Source organism: Musca autumnalis, unplaced genomic scaffold (genome assembly GCF_047663935.1).
Source record: "Musca autumnalis isolate F117 unplaced genomic scaffold, ASM4766393v1 scaffold_2, whole genome shotgun sequence".
NCBI classification, from domain to species: domain Eukaryota; kingdom Metazoa; phylum Arthropoda; class Insecta; order Diptera; family Muscidae; genus Musca; species Musca autumnalis.
The window spans coordinates 8,110,283-8,129,805 of NW_027411755.1; the positions used below are offsets into that span (position 1 = coordinate 8,110,283).

Genomic DNA, 19,523 nt, shown 5'->3' on the forward strand with positions numbered 1-19,523 from the left:
ATTTTTACAAAATAATTTCATTCTAATGAAATTCTAACACACATGAGCAGACACACACACACACACACACACATTTGCATAATTATAAACCATATGTAAAATAGCAATTTATGTCCTTGCATATGTAAAAGTAGGTGAATTTTATATTACGCCAAGAGCTTAGCTCGAATGCCATACTTTAAATACTCCTACGCACAGACACACACACCCACACGCAAATAAGCATAAACAAATCACTTAACCTTAATGTATATCCCACAAAAATGCCTTTGAGGTTAGAAATGGCAAACGGGAAACCAACGATAACAACAACACTATAACCACTTGGCTTCTCGCCACTCACTCGTCTAAATAACAATTAATTTACATGAAGAAATAATTTTATGGCAAACGATTGTCACACAAAGCGAATGAGAGAGAGACACACACGTTCACACAAAACAAAATGCTAAAAGCCATATCAGGCAGGATAGGAGCAGGAGGGTGTTTAAGGTGAACAAATTGTGATTGAAAAGTAGATAGACAATATCTCCCCCATCTAAAAGCCATCTACGAGTATGTGCGTGGAAACAAACACCTTCGTGACAAGTGTAATTAAGAAGGATTAGTTTCCAGCAAGAAAAGTGAGTGTTTGTTTCTCTTCTCTATTCCCTCCTCAATATCATTGTCATTGTTGATGTAAAGTAATCAAAGAACAACCAATTATTTGCTTACACATGTCGAAACATGTGTAACATTCGTATCTATGTAAACTACAAACTTTTGATAGCTTTTGAAAAATGTTCAAACACAAAAGTCGTTAAGTTAATTATTATTATTGCTATTAGAATAAAAATAGGCATTATTTTTTGTTGTTTATCGACGAAGATTTTTAATATAAAATATAAACAAATAGTTTGGCTGACAATAGAGTGTGTGTGAAAATGTGAAAAAATTATGGCCTGACTTTATGGACTATAACACTGTAAGTTCTTGTGTTATAAAAACCATATGCGAATATCACTACGTGATAAAATATATAAAAAGAGAGAAATACAACAAACATATGTATTTCCAAAGTTAATGGACTTATAATAAAGAACAACTGTGGACATATTAAATAAAAAAATCATATTGCCAAAACCGCAATAAATAAAAAAAGATAGCTCAATTAATTAAAACAAACAAAAATTGTCGTTTCGAGGATAGCTTTGAAAATTTTTCCCAAGGTATTTATTGGTCCTAACTACAGCCATATTTAATACCTCCCCCTAACAAGTTCAAACTTTTTCAATTAAATGCAATTTACGGCCTTTTCCAGGATCGTTATGAACTTTTTACCGACGGGGGTTCCCGTGCTCCTGATTACAAGAATATAAGTCCATACTTCCTGAAATAATGATGCACAAAATTATAAAACTCCAGGATCACCAAATAAACAGACTGCTGACCTGTTGAATGGCCAATTTGGTGCAAACTGTCTTAATCACAATAATTTTTCAACTTAAAGATTTCAGATTTCGAGACTACTTGTTTGGCTTGTTGTTTCAATCCCGCGACGGCCGGTTCTATGCACCGGATTAAGTCGGAGGAATCTTCGACCAGGGGCCGTCACCTAAACAATTATGTGTTTGTGTTCGTGTATTTTTTTCACTATGGGAGCGGCAATTTATCCCGGAATGCCTGCTCCGAGCTCTTCTGGTCTGTATATATATATATATATGTCCTTTATTTATTTATGTATAATTTTTGCTAATACAATTGTTATATACACAAACAAAACGTTCACGAAGAACATAGGGCATTAACAAAATCTCTCCATCTCTCTCTATCTCTTGCTAGCATCTTGACTTGGTTCCATGAAAGTTGAGCTGCTTCATATTCTTGTTTCACACATCGTATCCATGTATTACGTGGGCGCCCTTGGCTGCGGTGCCCTTGAGGATTCCATTCAAATGATGATCTTGATATTTCTGATGGTGGTCGTCTAAGCGTGTGACCAATCCATGTCCACTTTCTCTTCCTTATTTCAACGGGTAATGGACTGCAGTTTGCCATTTGCCATAAAGCTTCGTTTGAGATCCAGTTGGGCCAATAAATGCGTAATATTTGCCTCAGACATCGGTTCACAAATGATTGTAATTTCTGTTGCGTTGCTTTTGTAAAGCTCCATGTTGTACATCCATATAGCAAAACAGACTTGACGCTGCTGTTGAATATTTTAAGTTTAGTTTTCTTGGATATGGTTTGGATCTCCATATTTTATATAATTTCATAAATGCAGATCGCGCTTTATTGATACGATCATTTATGTCTTTCGCTGAACCGCCATCTCTAGATATTGTACATCCTAGGTAATTGAATGAAGACACATCTTCAATAGTTGTACCATTGATTGTCATTGGGGTTGAGTTTTCGGAACATATACGCATTAGTTTGGTTTTGGTGAAGTTTATCCGTAATCCGACCTTATTCGCGTTTTCGGATAATTTCTTAAGTTTTGCTTCCATAACCGAGTGTTTATGAGTCATCAGACAGATGTCGTCTGCGTAGTCAATATCACCAAGAAAACTGTTTAAATTCCATCTTATACCCTCAGGAACTTGTGAATTTGTTTCCTCCATTACCCAGTCCAAAAGTATGAGGAATAATGTGGGGGATAGTACACATCCTTGCCTCACTCCAGCTGAGGTACTAAAAGGGTTGCTCTCCTTACCATTAAAACGTACTTTATATTCTGCTCCGTTGTATAGTTCTTGTATTAGAGCAACTATTTTTTTGGTATACCCTTATTTAACAGTGTTAACCAGATAGCATCACGGGAAACGGTGTCGAATGCACGTTCAAAATCAATAAAAAGCAGGTAAAGGGGGGAGTTGTACTCTATCGATTGTTCGATTATAATACGCAAGGTGTTAACATGATCTACACATGATCGCCCCGGCCTAAACCCTGCTTGCTCTTTACGCAACGTCTCATCAATTACAGGTTGAATTCTTTGTAGAATTAGTGTAGCTATAATTTTGCCGATCGAGTTCAGCAATGTTATACCTCTCCAGTTTTTGCAGAGAGTTAAATCACCTTTTTTGGGAATAGTAATAACAGTACCCTCTTTCCAGTCATTTGGAATGTTGTTGTTGACCCAAGCATTGTGAATAAGAGGAGTTAAGTATTCCGCTATCGTATTGGACCCATACTTCAAAAGCTCTGCCGCAATGTTATCTGGGCCTGCCGACTTACAATTTTTCAAATTGTCCAATATAGCTATAATTTCCGTTGTTGTTGGGGGATCCGTTGAAATAGCTCTTCTCGGGTTGCGTCTGGTAATTAGTATATCAGTTTCAGATACGATCCTGTTAGTTGTCTGTGATTGTGATGTGAAATAATCACACCACCGGACTAATTGTTCTTCTGTGGTCGTTAGGTCTGAACCATCATTAGCCTTCAATGGCAGTGTACACCCCCCTTAGGTTGCCGGTGTTCGAAGCTTGTTCAGCTTCGTTTGCTATTTCGTTTAAATATCTCTCACGGTCAATACGGATCATATAAGTTACTTTGCGTGCTGATTCACGGTATGCAATTCGCGCTTGAGTTTTGGTGGCTGGACATTTAGAACGAAAGATAGCGTTGTGGAGCTTTTTGCGGTTTTGTATTTCATTCCACGTTTCTGGCCCAATCCAAGGTTTTATATTTCTGGGCTTAGTACCGAGAACCGTTTTCGCTGATGTTTTACATGCTTGCTTGATGTGTTGCCAACTGTTCTGGGAGTTTTCATTGAGGCGTAGATGTAGGTTTTGGTTGTATGATGTCACTATTGCAGGATCCTTGAGCCGAGCTGTATTATAACTCTCATTATTTTTTCTTGAATTATTTATTGCTGCTGGTCTCAATCGTAAAGTTGCTACTACAAGGTTGTGATCACTGTCAATATCGGCCCCTCGCCTGGACCTGACATCCATTAAAGAACCCAAAAACAGTTTGCTCACCAAGAAGTGGTCTATTTGATTTCTTGTATAATGTCCCGGCGATTCCCACGTATATTTATGGATATTTTTGTGCGGGAATTTTGTCCCACCGATAAAGAGCCGATGACGTGCGCAAAAGTCGACCAGTCTTTCTCCATTATTGTTTCTAACGTCTCCAAGGCCATGTTTCCCCATGACCGATTGCAGATTCTCGTTATCCGTCCCGACTTTGGCATTGAAATCGCCCATGCAAATTTTTATATCACCGACGTTTTGGGAATTCGTTATTGCATCGAGTTGGTTGTAAAAATCATCTTTAATCTCGTTTTCATCCGGTTCTGTCGGGGCGTAACACTGCACGATGCAAATATTTCTAAATTTGCATTTGAATCTTGCTGTAATGATTCTGTCTGATACAGCTTTATGTTCAATCAGCGCACTCCGAGCTTTAGGGGAAATAATTAGTCCTACGCCTCTTATTTTGTAGTTTGGGTTGCAGGAGTAAATAAAGGAGTAACCGTTCTGTAATTTTACTGGTTCTGCTGAACTACCTGTCCATCGCACTTCGCTTAGACCCAATATGTCGATATTATACGAGGCCATCTCTTTTCGGACTTGCTCAAGTCTTGCTGGTTCGGAGAGAGTTCTTACGTTCCAGGTGCCAATCATAAACCGTTTTTTAAAGCCAAAAGTCGTCATCATAGGGTTGCTGTTGTTTGAATTTGTTAATGTTTCTGTAATCGGATTAATTTAAGACGTGCGGCTGATTGGGCCACAGCGTCCGATCCTAGTGTTGGGACTGCCAACGAACCCTCTAGGCCGGGTCGCCTTCTCACTCTAGCTATCAACAAACGGTTGTCTGTTTGATATTACCAGGGAATACTTGATATAATATCGGAAGTAGTGAGCTGCTTGGAAAATTCGACAAATGAATCATCTCTGGACACTCCCAAGTGAGTGACGGTCAGAGACTTTCCGTACCGAAGTACACATCTGAGAAGATCCCCATTCCCCTGTGCCGGGATATAAATGAACTCCGGACTAGTATGGATCTGTTCCGTTTGCCAGATCCGCATCCACCACATGTCAACAATGGTGAGATGTAATGGATGTATGGAATGGGTGCATTTTCGTGGGTGCTCTGGCTTTAGTAGCACCCGGGATTACAGCGACAGGTATGTTGCGGCTTGCTGTGCCAGCACATCACCCAGTGCGTCTTCTACGTCTCCCCAACAACAACAACAAATGCAGCATCTAACACCACATGTTGTTGTTCAACGGCCCGGAAATGCATCATTCCTGCTATTCAATTGCAACGGTCTCCGCAATAAGGTCAGTGAAATTGTGGACTTTATGAGTCGGAAAAACAACATCGCCGCGATGCAGGAAACAAAGCTCACCGCCACCTGTAGCTTACATTGTGATGGTTACAACGTTTTGCGGAAGGATCGCACAAGAAGCGGAGGAGGAGGACTTGCCTTCCTAATACACCAGTCTGTCCAGTACAGACCTATCTCGCTTGAGCTTGGCTCTAATGACCCACACATGGAGTGTATGGGGGTAGCAGTAAAGTGTGGTACTGCCGTTGTAGAGCTGCTTAATGTGTACATACCGCCGATGAATAGCTGTGCCCGGCGTTATATGCCCAATATTAGTTTGCTTTTAGAGGGCGATAACCGTATGGTGCTAGGGGACTTCAATGCTCATCATGAGCTTTGGCATTCCGTCCTAGGTAATGACCAGAGGGGTACAGCGCTGGCAGAGCAAATCGATAGCTCCACGTTTTGCGCGGTGAATGAAGACGCTCCTACGAGGATTAGAGGAAAATGCCACAGCTCGCCAGATATCAACATTGAGGCACCAGGTCTGATAAATGACGTATCCTGGCAATCCGTCATTTCCCTTAGTTCGGACCACCTCCCTATCATCGTCTCCGTAAACAGACTACCCGACTTCATAACCTCTGAACGTTGTATTTTCCTGAACCATGGGAAAGCTGATTGGCAAGGTTTCAGAGAATTTACCAATCACCGCTTCAGACAATTGCCAACCCCCTCAAATCCTCGGGTAGCTGAGAGAACTTTCCGAGACATCGAATACCCGAAATAAGACCAAATTTCCCAGCAGAGGTGACGGGACTAGCAAATGAACGTGATGAGGTTCGTCGTACGAACCCCGAAGACCCAAGAGTTAGAGAACTTACTCTTGAAGTCAACAGGCTAGTAGGCGAACATAAGTGGCTAGACCATCTGAAGCTATGCAACATTGGTGCAGGAATAAGTAAATTGTGGGCAACGGTTAAATCACTCTCGAGTCCGGAAAAGAAGGATGACAGAACGGCTGTTACTTTCAACGGCGTGACAGTAACTGACCCAAAGAGGTGCGCGTGTTATTTTAACCGGCAGTTCATAGAGCACCCCGAGAGTGATAGGGCGAAGAGAAGTGCGCTACGCCGTATAAGAAGAGCTCTTCCAGCCGAGGAGGTACCACCACAATTTACGATGAGCGATGTTGCAGATGCCATCCGAAATGCTAAATCATCCAAAGCGTGGGGCCCGCACCGAATATCGATGGTAATGCTTAAGCAGCTGGATGAACCTGGAGTTGAGTATTTAACAAGTGTTCTCAACCTATCGTTAGCCACCCATGTTGTACCAGATGCCTGGAAAGTTGGCAGGGTGGTCCCGCTACTGAAGCCTGGCAAGGATGACAGCAGATGTGAATCGTACAGGCCGATTTCGCTCCTGTCGCCAGTAGCAAAGATCCTAGAGGCGCTACTCCTCCCCACGATGAGAAGGTGTTTTCCAGTTGCCCAACATCAACATGGATTTCGGAAAATGCATAGTACTACAACAACATTAGACGCCATATCCACACATATCAGTAAAGGACTGAACCGCCGTGCGACCGTGAACGGCCGTGCGACCGAACAGTCATGTTGGCTCTCGACCTATCGAAGGCCTTCGATACCGTCAACCATGCCAAGCTGCGATGGTGCACTGATTCCGACCACTAACTACCCTAAAATACTGGGTGTAACGTTCGATAGTATGTTCAAGTCGTCCGCGCATGCCACAGCTATTTGCAATAAGATCAGAAGTAGGAACAAGGTTCTCAAGTCGCTGGCCGGCAGCACTTGGGGTGCTGATAAAGAAACCCTGTTAACCACCTACAATGCAATATGCCGGTCTGTGGTAAGCAATGCAGCACCAGCGTGGACTGCAAAGGTTAGCGCATCGCAGTGGAAGAAGATTCAAACCTGCCAGAATGCCGCCCTGAGGTCTGCAACAGGGTGCCTCCTCATGACACCAGTGGATCATCTTCATGAGGAGGCGAAGGTTTTACCGGTGCGTCAGCACAATAAGATGTTGTCGATGCAGTACCTGCTTGGGTGTTACCGCAGTGAGCATCCCTGTCACGATTTAATGGACAGGCTCCCCCCACCCAGGCACGTCAGGAGAGACTTTCATGATCTAGAGAGGGAGGTCCAAAGGTATAAAAGAGAACCGCTAGAACAACGAGCCTATCAGGCATGCTTGAATCGCATTCACAACAACATGGTTGCGCAAGCAGTACAAAGATACAGTATGAATGCCGTACTTGGAAACCATCCCCCATCCATCGCAGCAGAAGAACGCCAGCTGCCAAGGCAAACACGAGTGGTTTTAGCTCAGTTAAGATCCGAACGATGCAGCCGCCTCCATTCATATTGGGCCAGAATTGACGCCACGATACCCAACATATGCCCAGCATGTGGATTGGGACCACACGATACTCTGCATTTATTCAACTGCCCAGCTAACCCCACTCACCTGTCTCGCCATTCTTTATGGACGCAACCAGTCCAGGGTGCAGAATTCTTGAGTCTGGATACAGAGAAACTTGATAACTGAAATAATACACGAAGGAACATATATGCGTTGCTACAACAACAACAACAATAATAATTTTTCAAACCTCACATCAAATTCGAACTTCCTGTACCTCCCCAATAAAATGTCAACAATCTGACTATAGCTGCATTTATAGGCAATCGTATTGAATTTTTTAATCAATTCTCATAGAAAAATTTGGTATTGCAAACATTTAAATATATTGTTGCAGGAACCATATATTTTGTGTGAAACACCAAATAACAAAACATATATGGTTCTTCTAACAGTACACATATATTTTTACATATGAGGAGCTCGTGTTGAATTAGCGGGATCTTCTTCGAGGGAAACGGTGTTGTCTGTGTTCGGGTGTGAATGATCGGTAACACGATGTATTCGGTGTTCAGCTGCAGATGATCGGTAACACGATGTATTCGGTGTTCAGCTACAGATGATCGGGAAGGCGATGAATTCGGTGTTCGGGTGCACATGATTGGGAAGACGATGGATTCAGAGCTCGGCTGTTGATGATCGGGGACACAATGGATGCGTCGTTCGGGTATTGATGCTCGGGTATCGGTGTTCGGGAACACGATGAGTACGGCGCTCGGGTGTTGACATGATGGAGTCGTCGCTCGGGTGTTATCTAGGCCTACGATCTAGTTTCTACAATGTACTACTAACCAAACAGTGGAACAGCTAACCCGAAGGCCCTGTAGAACTGAAAGAACCAAACGTCCAGTGCCGAATCGAACAGATGACTCGAAAGCCCTGTAGAACTGAAAATCCCAAAGGTCCAGTGCCGAATGGAATAGATGACTCGGAAGCCCTGTAGAACTGAAAAACCCGAAGGTCTAGTGCCGAATGGAACAGATGACTCGGAAGCCCTGTAGAACTGAAAAACCCGAAGGTCCAGTGCCGAATAGAGCAGATGACTCGAAAAGACCTGTAGTACTGAAAACCCAATGCAATTTATTAGCCACCACAATTTAATGGGTAGCTTCCAATTGGTATTCCCAACTCGGTAACACCAAGGTGTACGTTGGCGAATTTGAAACAGTCTTTAGTTCCAACCCGTGTAGCTAACTCTCTGCAGTAGCCAGCTCGCCATCAGCAACCATCTCTGAAATATATGAGTGACTCGAGGCATGAAGTGAATGCGAACTATTCGCCCTAAGCACTGACTACGATGGTTGCAAAAATACACTGGTGTTAAATTTTCCAGTGTGTGGCCTGTTATACCACTAGTTTAAGATAGAGGCAAGAGCATACATTCATCTGCATCCATTATGATATCTAACCAGCGTTGCCGACAGTTTTTGATCGGAAATCGTCAAAAATATCGTCAGCAATATTTGAAAAATCGTCAAAAAATCGTCAACATGGTCCAAAACTCGGTTTGGTTACCGTTTAATGCGATTTTTCTCTGATATATTTGTAAATGAGACTGACAACATATAATATACAACCCATAGCAATAAATCTTACCCAATATCACCTAAATACTGCTATAAAAACTGCTCTCAGATATGAACGTTTTCCTATGGTTATCGAGTTTGCAGTAATGCAGCATGGTAAAGCTGGGTACACATTGCCATTTTAAATGGCAGCTTAGCTCAAATATCGCTTGCTTGACAGTGTGACCTTCCATGTTTGTCCGTACACGTATGTATATTTTGGTTGTTGGGCAGTCGGAAATCGACAAAAATTGTCATTCAAACTGGCTGACAGCTTAAAGAGGGCAGTTGTAGGAAGTTAATAAAGCTTGATTCATATTTTTTATAACAAAATAGATATAATTCATATTTTATCTCGAAAACTTTTTAAGGAAGATTTTCATCCATTAATAAAACTAAACGAAAGTTTTCAGCTCATGCAAAAACTATGAAAATACCTGTTTTCCAAATATGTATGTGCCTAAATATAGCCAATCCGTCCGGAAATTGCTATAAAACATAAAAAAGCTCAAAAATCAAGTTTGGAACATTGCTTTCCTTAGTATCTTTCGTGAAACTTTGTTCAAAATGTAGTTATCGTCTTTTATTTCATGCATTTCTGGCTTACGTGAAAAATCGTCATTTTGGACCATAAAATCGTCAAATCGTCATTTTTCAATTTTGGGCCAAAAAATCGTCAAAATGACGATAAATCAGCAAATTCGGCAACACTATATCTAACCCATCTGAAGGCTGTGGAATATCAGAAAGGCTTAGGTTAAACAGTTCCGGAACTCCCATCGGGAAATCCTTGCCTTATTCTACGGTTCTAAGACTTTTTATTTCTTAATGCCACAGGCGAATGCCGTCCCTACACATAGTTAATTATTCAACGTTTAAACGCGGCTGGAGGGAAGTCTTCTCTATGGCCTCCTGGCATGGTTAACAGCAGGGACGTAGTCAGATATGCATGCACCACCAATGGACAAAATTTGAACTTTTGTGAGTAAAATATACAAAAAAGTCTAAAAATTACAATTGACGCAGGGAGGCAGGCCCCCGGGCCGCTAAAACATTTCTACTGGCGACAGAAGCGAAACCGGCCTGTACGATACGCATGTGCTGGCATCCCCCTGCCTTCAGTAGTAGGACCACCCTGCCATCTTATCAGTCTTCTAGTATAATATGGGTGTTTAACGACAAATTGAGGACACTTGTCAAGTACCCAATTCTAGATTCATCCAATTGCTTGAACCTTGCCATAGAGATTCCGTGTGAGCCCAACGCTTTGGATGAGTTTGTGCGTTTCGGATGAAATCTGCTCATCGCTCATCGTAAATTGTGGTGGTACCTCCTCGGGGTACTCTATAAACTGTCGGTTAAAATAACACTCCCACCTCTTCGAATCTGTGACGCCGTTAAAAGTAACAGCCGTTCTATCATCCTTTTTAACCAAATTCGGGAGTGATTTAACTATAGCCCACAATTTACCCAATCCTGTACCAATGTTTTAATGTTTAAGAGTAATTTCCTTAACTCTTGGAACTACAGGTTTCGTACGACGAAGCTTATCATGCTCATTTTATATTCCCGTCGCCACTGCAGGGAAATTTGATATAATTTCAGGAATTCGACCAGCAATTATGTAGCAAGCGGCTGCAGCTTTGATATTATCCCAGAAAATTCTCTCAGCTATCCGAGGGTCTGAGGGAATGCGAAGTTCTCAGAAGCGTTGATTGATAAATGCTTTGAACCCTTGCCAATCAGCTACGATGATTGGATTGCCAGGACACATCGATGGTGAAGTCAGGAGAGCTGATAGATAGGTCTGTACTGGACAGAAGGGAATTCCTTCTACTCCGCTTCGCAAAACGTTGTAACCATCGCAACGCTGCAAGCTAAATCTTGCGATGAACTTTGTTTCCTGGATCGCGGCGACCATGTTGTTTCTCCGACTGATAAAGTCTAAAATTTCGATGACTTTGTTGCGGAAACCGTTGCAATTGAACTGAAAAAAACGATGCATCTCCGGATCGCTGAAAAATATAAAGTAAAGATGGTGCGTTTGTTTTTTATGGGAGTTTGCGGGATTGTTTGTATTCCGACTACGACCAAGTTGGAGACACCCATAACTCCTATCGCACCAGGAGGCGAATAAGACTAGAGTAGCCTCGGAAATGCACCCACACCCTATCTGACAAACGGAACAAATCCATGGTCCTAGGTTTGTTCTATCCCGGCATGAACTAAGCCCTGGCTGCCTCTTGCCCATAAATCATCCACCGATTATTTATGGCTGTACCCAGCAAAAATTCGGATCCGTTAGTCATTATGTAATCCATTACAAAATAATGTAAACAAAAATAACTAATACAGAAAGGTCGACGATTGCTTCTTCAAATCTACTACAGGATTGTTTTTTCAAACTTATTACAGATATGCTCACGATAACCTCTTCAAAGCAAAAAATGTCTACTTTTACATAATTTTCAAATCTCTTACCCAAATATCCACTATTGCTTCTTCAAACTCCCTGCAGAATGTCAACGCTTGATTCGTAAAATGTTCTGCTTCAAATTAGCTAAAGAAAAATTAGTACAGAAAAGTTCACAATTGCTTCTTCAAATTTAATACAGAAGTAGTTGCAGATTCCAATAGCCACTGTCTCGTTGATACCCCCACCTTGGATCTTATATGAAAATTATATGAAAGCCTTTTACCATGAAAATGTATAATTTTTTTTTTTCAAATTCAAGTTTCTTTATTGACGAAATATTTATAATAATTAACATTTCATTATTTAATCCCACGAAGCCTCATAGGCTTGTCTGTGGGTTGATCCACAATTGAGTTTTTAAATCTATTATGTAAATGTACACGAATGCTAGATCTAGCATGAAGAAGTGTTTCACTTCTTGCTTCTAATACCACTAGTTTTTATAGCCTTTAAAATGTATAAGTAAAAAAATTCCCAAACTATATGTTAGAGCAACTTTATAGCTTGTAACCACTTTTGCGCTACAGCACTTAACTTTTAAAGCGTTTTTGATGTTCTACGACAACGATATGTCATCGTTATAAGTTGTAGCCGCCACTATGAAATGAATATTCAACGCTCGCTTTCTTTCCACCATCAATGCTGTCAATGAAATTGATAACAACAATTTGCAGCTCAGGACATTTGACAGCCCGTCATCGAAGTCTAAAACACTGTTTACAATGAAATCTTTCATTAAATCCCCGATGAATAACAACTGGACGACAGTTTATGACTAAGTGCTGTGTGTCGGACGTTTGACTCTTCTTAACAAAGATTGAGTTAATATTTAATGTGTAAATTTTAATGTGTTAAATATTTGCAAGTCAAAGAAGTTGATGATTCTTGGGAAGATGATTTATGTTTGTTGATGAATTTTTGGACAGAGATAGACAATTAGAAATTATTTTCACTGCAGGCAAATATTGGATGTGTATATTGGAAGGCAAGGAAGATGGTGAATGTAATGTTGACATATTGGGGTTGATAATTATCAAATCTATTTTGTATAAAAATTTTTAAAATATCCACGCTTCTTCCTACAAATATTTAAAAAATCCCCACTTTGTCCTAAAAATAATAAAAAAAATCCCCACGTACTCCTAAAAATGTTTAAAACTCCAGGCACGCTCCTAAAAATCTTAAAAATCCATGCTAGCTTCTAAAAAGGTTTAAAAATACCCACTTGCTCCTAAAATTTCTTAAAAAATCCCCACTTGTTCCTAAAATGTTTAACAAATTCCCACTTTCTATTAAAAATGTTTAAAAACTCCCCACATTCTCCTGAAAATGTTTAAAAAATTCTCATATGCTCCTACAAATATTTAAAAAAATCCCCACTTTGTCCTAAACGTGTTTAAAAAATCCCCACTTGTTTCTAAAAATGTTTAAAAAATCCCACTTGCTTCTACAAATAATTAAAAAATTCCCACTTACTCCTAACATTTTTAAAAAATCCAGGCTTGCTCCTAAAAATTTTAAAAAATCCAGGCTAGCTCCTAAAAATGTTTGCAAATACCAACTTGCTCCTGAAAATGTTTAAGAAATCCCCACATGTTCCTAAAATGTTTAACACATTCCCACTTGCTCCTAAAAATGTTAAAAAAATCCCCAATTTCTCCTGAAAATGTTTAAACAATTCCCACTTGCTCCTACAAATATTTAAAAAATCCCCACTTTGTCCTAAACGTGTTTAAAAAATCCCACTTGATCCTACAAATAATTAAAAAATCCCACTTGCTCCTAAAAATAATTTAAAAATCCCCACTTACTCCTAAAATGGTTAAAAAATCCAGGTTTGCTCCTAAAAAATTTAGGCTAGCTCCTAAAAAGGTTTACAAATACCCACTTGCTCCTAAAAATGTTTAAAAAATCCCCACTTTCTCCTGAAAATTTTTAAAAAATTCCCATATGCTCCTAAAAAATGTTTAAAAAATTCCCATATGCTCCTAAAAAATGTTTAAAAAATCCGCGCTTGCTCCTAAAAATTTTTAGAAACCCCCCTCTTGCTCCTAAAAATGTTTCAAAAATCCCCATTGCTCAAAAAAAATCCCACTTGCTCTAGAAAATCTTTAAAATATTCCAACTTGCTCCTAAAAATGTTTAAAAAATACCTACTTGCTCCTACAAATGTTTAAAAAATACCCACATGCCCCTTAAAATGTTTAAAAAATTCCCATGTGCTCCTGTTTACAAAATCCCCAATCTTGTTCCTAAAATTTAAAAAATCCCTTGTTGCTCCTGAAAATGTTTAAAAAATCCCCATATGCTCCTAAAAAATGTTTTAAACTTCCCCATTTGCTCCTAAAAATGTTTAAAAAATCCCCACTTGCTCCTAAACATGTTTCAAAAATCCCCAATTGCTCAAAAAAATGTTGAAAAAATTCCCACTTGCTCCAGAAAATCTTTAAAATATTCCAACTTGCTCATAAAAATGTTGAAAAATTCCCACGTGATCCTAAAACTGTTAAAAAAATGTCCACTTGCTCCTAAAAGTGTTTAAAAATCCCCACTTGCTCCTAAAAATGTTTACAAAATCACCACTTGATCCTAAAAATGTTTGAAAAATCCACGATTGCTCCTAAAAATGTTTAAAAATTCCGACTTGCTCTTAAAAATGCTTAAAAAGTCCCCACATGTTCCTAACAAATGTTTAAAAAGTCCAGACTTGCTCCTAAAACTGTTGAAAATCCACACTTGCTTCTAAAATTGTTTAAAAATCCTTACATGCTCTGAAAAGTTTTTAAAAAATCCTCACTTGCTCCTAGTAATGTCTAAAAAATTCACGCTTGCTTTTAAAAATATTTAAAAAATATTCACTTGCTCCCAAAAATGTTTAAAAAGTCCCACTAGCTCCTAAAAATGTTTAAGAAATCCCACCAGCTCCTATAATTGCTTAAAAAATCCAGGCTTGCTCCTAAAGAATGTTTAAAAAATTCCCACATGCTCTTAAAATGATTAAAAACTCCAGGCTTACTCCTAAAAATGGTTAAAAAATACAGGCTTGCTCCTTAAAAATTTAAAAAAATCCAGTCTAGCTCCTAAAAAGGTTTACAAATACCCACTTGCTCCTGAAAATTTTTAAAAAAAATCCCATATGCTCCTAAAAAATGTTTAAAAAATTCCCATACGCTCCTAAAAAAATGTTTAAAAAATCCGCGTTTGCTCCTAAAAATTTATAGAAACCCCCCTCTTGCTCCTAAAAATGCTCAAAAAAATGTTGAAAAAATTCCCACTTGCTCCAGAAAATCTTTAAAATATTCCAACTTGCTCCTACAAATGTTTGAAAAATTCCCACGTGCTCCTAAAACTGTTTAAAAAATCTCCACTTGCTCCTAAAAATGTTGAAAAATCCACACTTGCTTCTAAAATTGTTTAAAAATCCTTACATGCTCTGAAAAGTTTTTAAAAAATCCTCACTTGCTCCTAGTAAAGTCTAAAAAATTCACGCTTGCTTTTAAAAATATTTAAAAAATACTCACTTGCTCCCAAAATGTTTAAAAAATACCCACTTGCTCCTAAAAATGTTTAAAAAGTCCCACTAGCTCCTAAAAATGTTTAAGAAATCCCACCAGCTCTTATAATTGCTTTAAAAAATCCAGGCTTGCTCCTAAACAATGTTTAAAAAAATTCCCACTTGCTCTTAAAATGATTAAAAACTCCAGGCTTACCCCTAAAAATGTTTAAAAAATCCATGCTTGCTCCTAAACATTTTTAAAAAATCCATGCTTGCTCCTAAACATTTTTAAAAAACCCACGCTTGCTCCTAAAAATCTTAAAAAAAATTCCACTTGCTCCTAAAAATGTAAAAAATCCCCGCTGACTTCTAAAAATGTTTAAAAATCCCCAATTGCTCCAAAAAAATTAAAAAAATCCCCAATTGCTCCTAAAAAATCTTTAAAAAACTCCCTTTTGCCCCCAAATTGGTAAAACAAAATTCCCACTTGCTCCTAAAAATGTTTAAAAAATCCCAAATTGCTTTTAAAAATGTTTAAAAAATCCGCGTCTGCTGCTAAAATGCTTAAAAATCCACACTTGCTTCTTAAAATTTAAAAAAAAATCAACGCTCGCTGCTAAAAATGTTTAAAAATTCCCCACTTGCTTCTAAAAATGTTTAAAAAACCCCCAATATTTACCACAATTTCTCAATCAAACATTCCTTCTCTCTTTCTCTATTTACAATCCTTTTTCAAGCATCTACTTCATCAATCATAGATAATAGTCCTTGTAACCGAAACGAAAAAAAAACATATCAAATTTCAACAACATCAGAAAAACATGTCGAACATTATTGGGAAATGAAAAAATAAATTAAATCACACATGACTGACTTACAAACAGAGTCAGAGCCAGGAGATGATTGGACATCAACGTAAACAGCATCTAACGTGTGTTTACAGGTCTAATGTCAGGTTATAAACATTCATGCTTACAAATTTATGCAAAATAGTGTGGCGAAAGAAGTGGAAAAACAGCAAGACGAGAAAATATGTTTACCGAAAATAAAAATCCTCTTACGTTACGACACTTGACTTGTGTGAACCAATTCTCGGCACACATACAACAAGTAGTTGATGTAAACGACGTGAAGAAGAAGAAGCAGCAGAATATATTTTTTCATACTTATTTATGTATGTATGTGTGAGTGTATGTATATATTTATATGCACATACTTACAGCCACCCACCTTAAATCTAGTGCTGCTACTTGATCTGATTTCCAGGGGAGCGTATAATGATTGACTTACAACTAATACATGTTTAAGGATTTTCAAAACACACGCGCCCACATACACACAGACTCAGTTTCAAGTATAGAAAATGAAATGTGAATTCCTTTACTTTCAGGATTATATGTCAATTATCAAGAAATTCCAAAGAAAATGAAGGGCTTAGCCTCAGTTAAGAAGTTAAGCAGGGGGAGAAAGAGAGAGAAAAAGTGATTGGTTGAATGCCTTAATGCCATTACCGGGCTCTGGGGAAAAGCAAGAGCAACAAGTATTTTATTTTGTATATTATATATGTATGCATGAATGTGTAAGTATGTAGCATTAGTAGTGGTAGTTGTACTCACCTTATACCTCCCACATTTAATATTATGCGATTTTCGCCATCCATTTTGTTGCTGCCGTTTTTGCTGCTGCTGTTGTTGGTGTAATGGTAGCTGCTGCTGTTGTTGATGTTGTTGTAACAAATTGAATGCACAATTTATCATTCCAATTGAAATTCAAAATGTGTGTGTCTGTATGGGTGGTGGGGGAAAACGTTGAAAATTCGTTTTCCCTTTTGTTACAGGTGATTTAGATTTAGCTAGCTAAGGTTTAACGTTTGAATCGTTGTTTTTGTTGTTGTTACCGTTTTCTTTGTTTCCCGTTGTTTCTTCACTTCTTTTCTTTTCGTGGTTGTGGCAATTTATATTTTTTGCCACAGTTTGTTCTTAGAATTTGAATCCTTCTACTTTTTTTGTTACAATTTCTTTTTGGTTACGGGGGAGAATCGTATGTTGTTGGTTATGGCTTTGATAAGCTTCTTGTTTTGTTTTCGGAAACATCAAGGATAATCTAACGAAGTCCATATATCTTTGTTAGGTATACCTCCACAAAAGTCCCCCACAAACAAAGCAAAACAACCTGTAAATGTGTGTAGGTGTGTGTGTTCGAGTCCTTGTATACTCAAATTAACAGCTCATTCTTTTGAAGGGACATTGTAGGTAGGCTTAACGCTGATGCCTGCCGTTGTTTATGTTACGGATGCCGAAACAAATGGCAAATGATGGTGGTGTTGATGGCATTTACGTTTTGCTCTGATGCCTGCCAACCAGCCAGCAACCATCATTGTGCTGGTTGTTGTTGTTCTTGTTATATATTTTATTCAATGGCATTTGTCATTTTAAGCTAAGTTCAGTTTTGCTTCATTGTTGTTGCTGCCTTGTTAAATGGCTTAATTGCACTTAAGTTGCCACTGAATGAATGACATTAATTAGTTAATACCCGTCGCGCACTCTTCTTAAAACACGACGACAATGACGACAACGGCAATAACTAACGGCAAAACTGCCTTAAACATTACCCGCCAACAACAAAAGACACACAAAACACCGACACCGACCTTAGGCTAGAGAACCTAAAGGGCCAACAACAATCGAGCAACATTTTTTGCTCTGCTCTGCTTTACTTTGCTTTGCATTGTTTTTCCCATCCATCCGTATGAGAGAATGAAAACACGTTTTTAATAATGAAAGGACTTTTAATTTGTTACTCTTATCGCACAGCAGAGCTGCTTGCTACCCACCACTTGTGGTTGTATTTGGATGGGAGGTTGTATGTGTGAATACACATGTTAGAGGAGGTGGAGGATTGGTAGGAAATGCTTTTAGCAACAATATCACTTAAAAGCAGAGATACCATATTAGGGGTTTATCGATATGCATATTTTACACCAACATTCCAGGAGGGACAAGAAACGTGAAGAAGATGAGAAGATTCTCACAGAAGAAGATTCTTCAGAGAGAGTCTGCAGAAGCAGCCTTTCTTTCAGAAAGAGTCTGCAGAAGCAGCCTTTCTTCCAGAAAGAGTCTGCAGAAGCACCCTTTCTTTCAGAAAGGGACTATAAGAGCACCCTTTCTTTCAGAAAGGGACTATAGGAGAACCCTTCTTTCAGAAAAGGACTATAGGAGAACCCTTTCTTTCAGAAAAGGACTATAGGAGAACCCTTTCTTTCAGAAAAGGACTATAGGAGCACCCTTTCTTTCAGAAAGGGACTATAGGAGCAACCTTTCTTTCAGAAAGGGACTATAGGAGCACCCTTTCTTTCAGAAAGGGACAATAGGAGCACCCTTTCTTTCAGAAAGGGACAATAGGAGCACCCTTTCTTTCAGAAAGGGACAATAGGAGCACCCTTTCTTTCAGAAAGGGACAATAGGAGCACCCTTTCTTTCAGAAAGGGACTATAGGAGCAACCTTTCTTTCAGAAAGGGACTATAGGAGCACCCTTTCTTTCAGAAAGGGACTATAGGAGCACCCTTTCTTTCAGAAAGGGACTATAGGAGCAACCTTTCTTTCAGAAAGGGACTATAGGAGCACCCTTTCTTTCAGAAAGGGACTATAGGAGCACCCTTTCTTTCAGAAAGGGACTATAGGAGCACCATTTCTTTCAGAAAGGGACTACAGGAGCACCCTTTCTTTCAGAAAGGGACTATAGGAGCACCCTTTCTTTCAGAAAGGGACTATAGGAGCAGCCTTTCTTTCAGAAATGGACTATAGGAGCAGCCTTTCTTTCAGAAAGGGACTATAGGAGCACCCTTTCTTTCAGAAAGGGACTATAGGAGAACCCTTTCTTTCAGAAAGGGCTATAGGAGCACCCTTTCTTTCAGAAAGGGACAGTAGGAGTACCCTTTCTTTCAGAAAGGGACAATAGGAGCACCCTTTCTTTCAAAAAAGCACTATAGGAGCACCCTTTCTTTCAGAAAGGGACTATAGGAGCACCTTTTCTTTCAGAAAGGGACTATAGGAGCACCCTTTCTTTCAGAAAGGGACTATAGGAGCACCCTTTCTTTCAGAAAGGGACTATAGGAGAACCCTTTCTTTCAGAAAGAGACTATAGGAGCACCCTTTCTTTCAGAAAGAGACTATAGGAGCACCCTTTCTTTCAGAAAGGGACAATAGGAGCACCCTTTCTTTCAGAAAGGGACTATAGGAGCACCCTTTCTTTCAGAAAGGGACTATAGGAGCACC

At 39.2% G+C, this 19,523-nt stretch overlaps 1 protein-coding gene across 11 annotated transcripts in view; it reads right to left on the reverse strand.

Annotated features, from left to right (window-relative positions):
* Positions 1-19,523, reverse strand: part of Shawl (Shaw-like) — a 278,379-nt gene that overhangs the window by 106,707 nt on the left and 152,149 nt on the right. For 3 of the 11 annotated variants that reach the window (XM_073966839.1, XM_073966841.1, XM_073966840.1), the window contains exon 2: positions 16,865-17,351. The exons of 4 other annotated variants lie outside the window; for them this stretch is intronic. In XM_073966839.1, the coding sequence (XP_073822940.1) occupies positions 16,865-16,908 (44 nt within the window). In that variant the 5' untranslated portion in view covers positions 16,909-17,351. Of the gene's footprint in view, positions 1-16,864; positions 17,980-19,523 lie in introns of those variants that run through there. 4 more of the 11 variants (XM_073966845.1, XM_073966844.1, XM_073966842.1 and 1 more) reach the window with 2 other exon arrangements.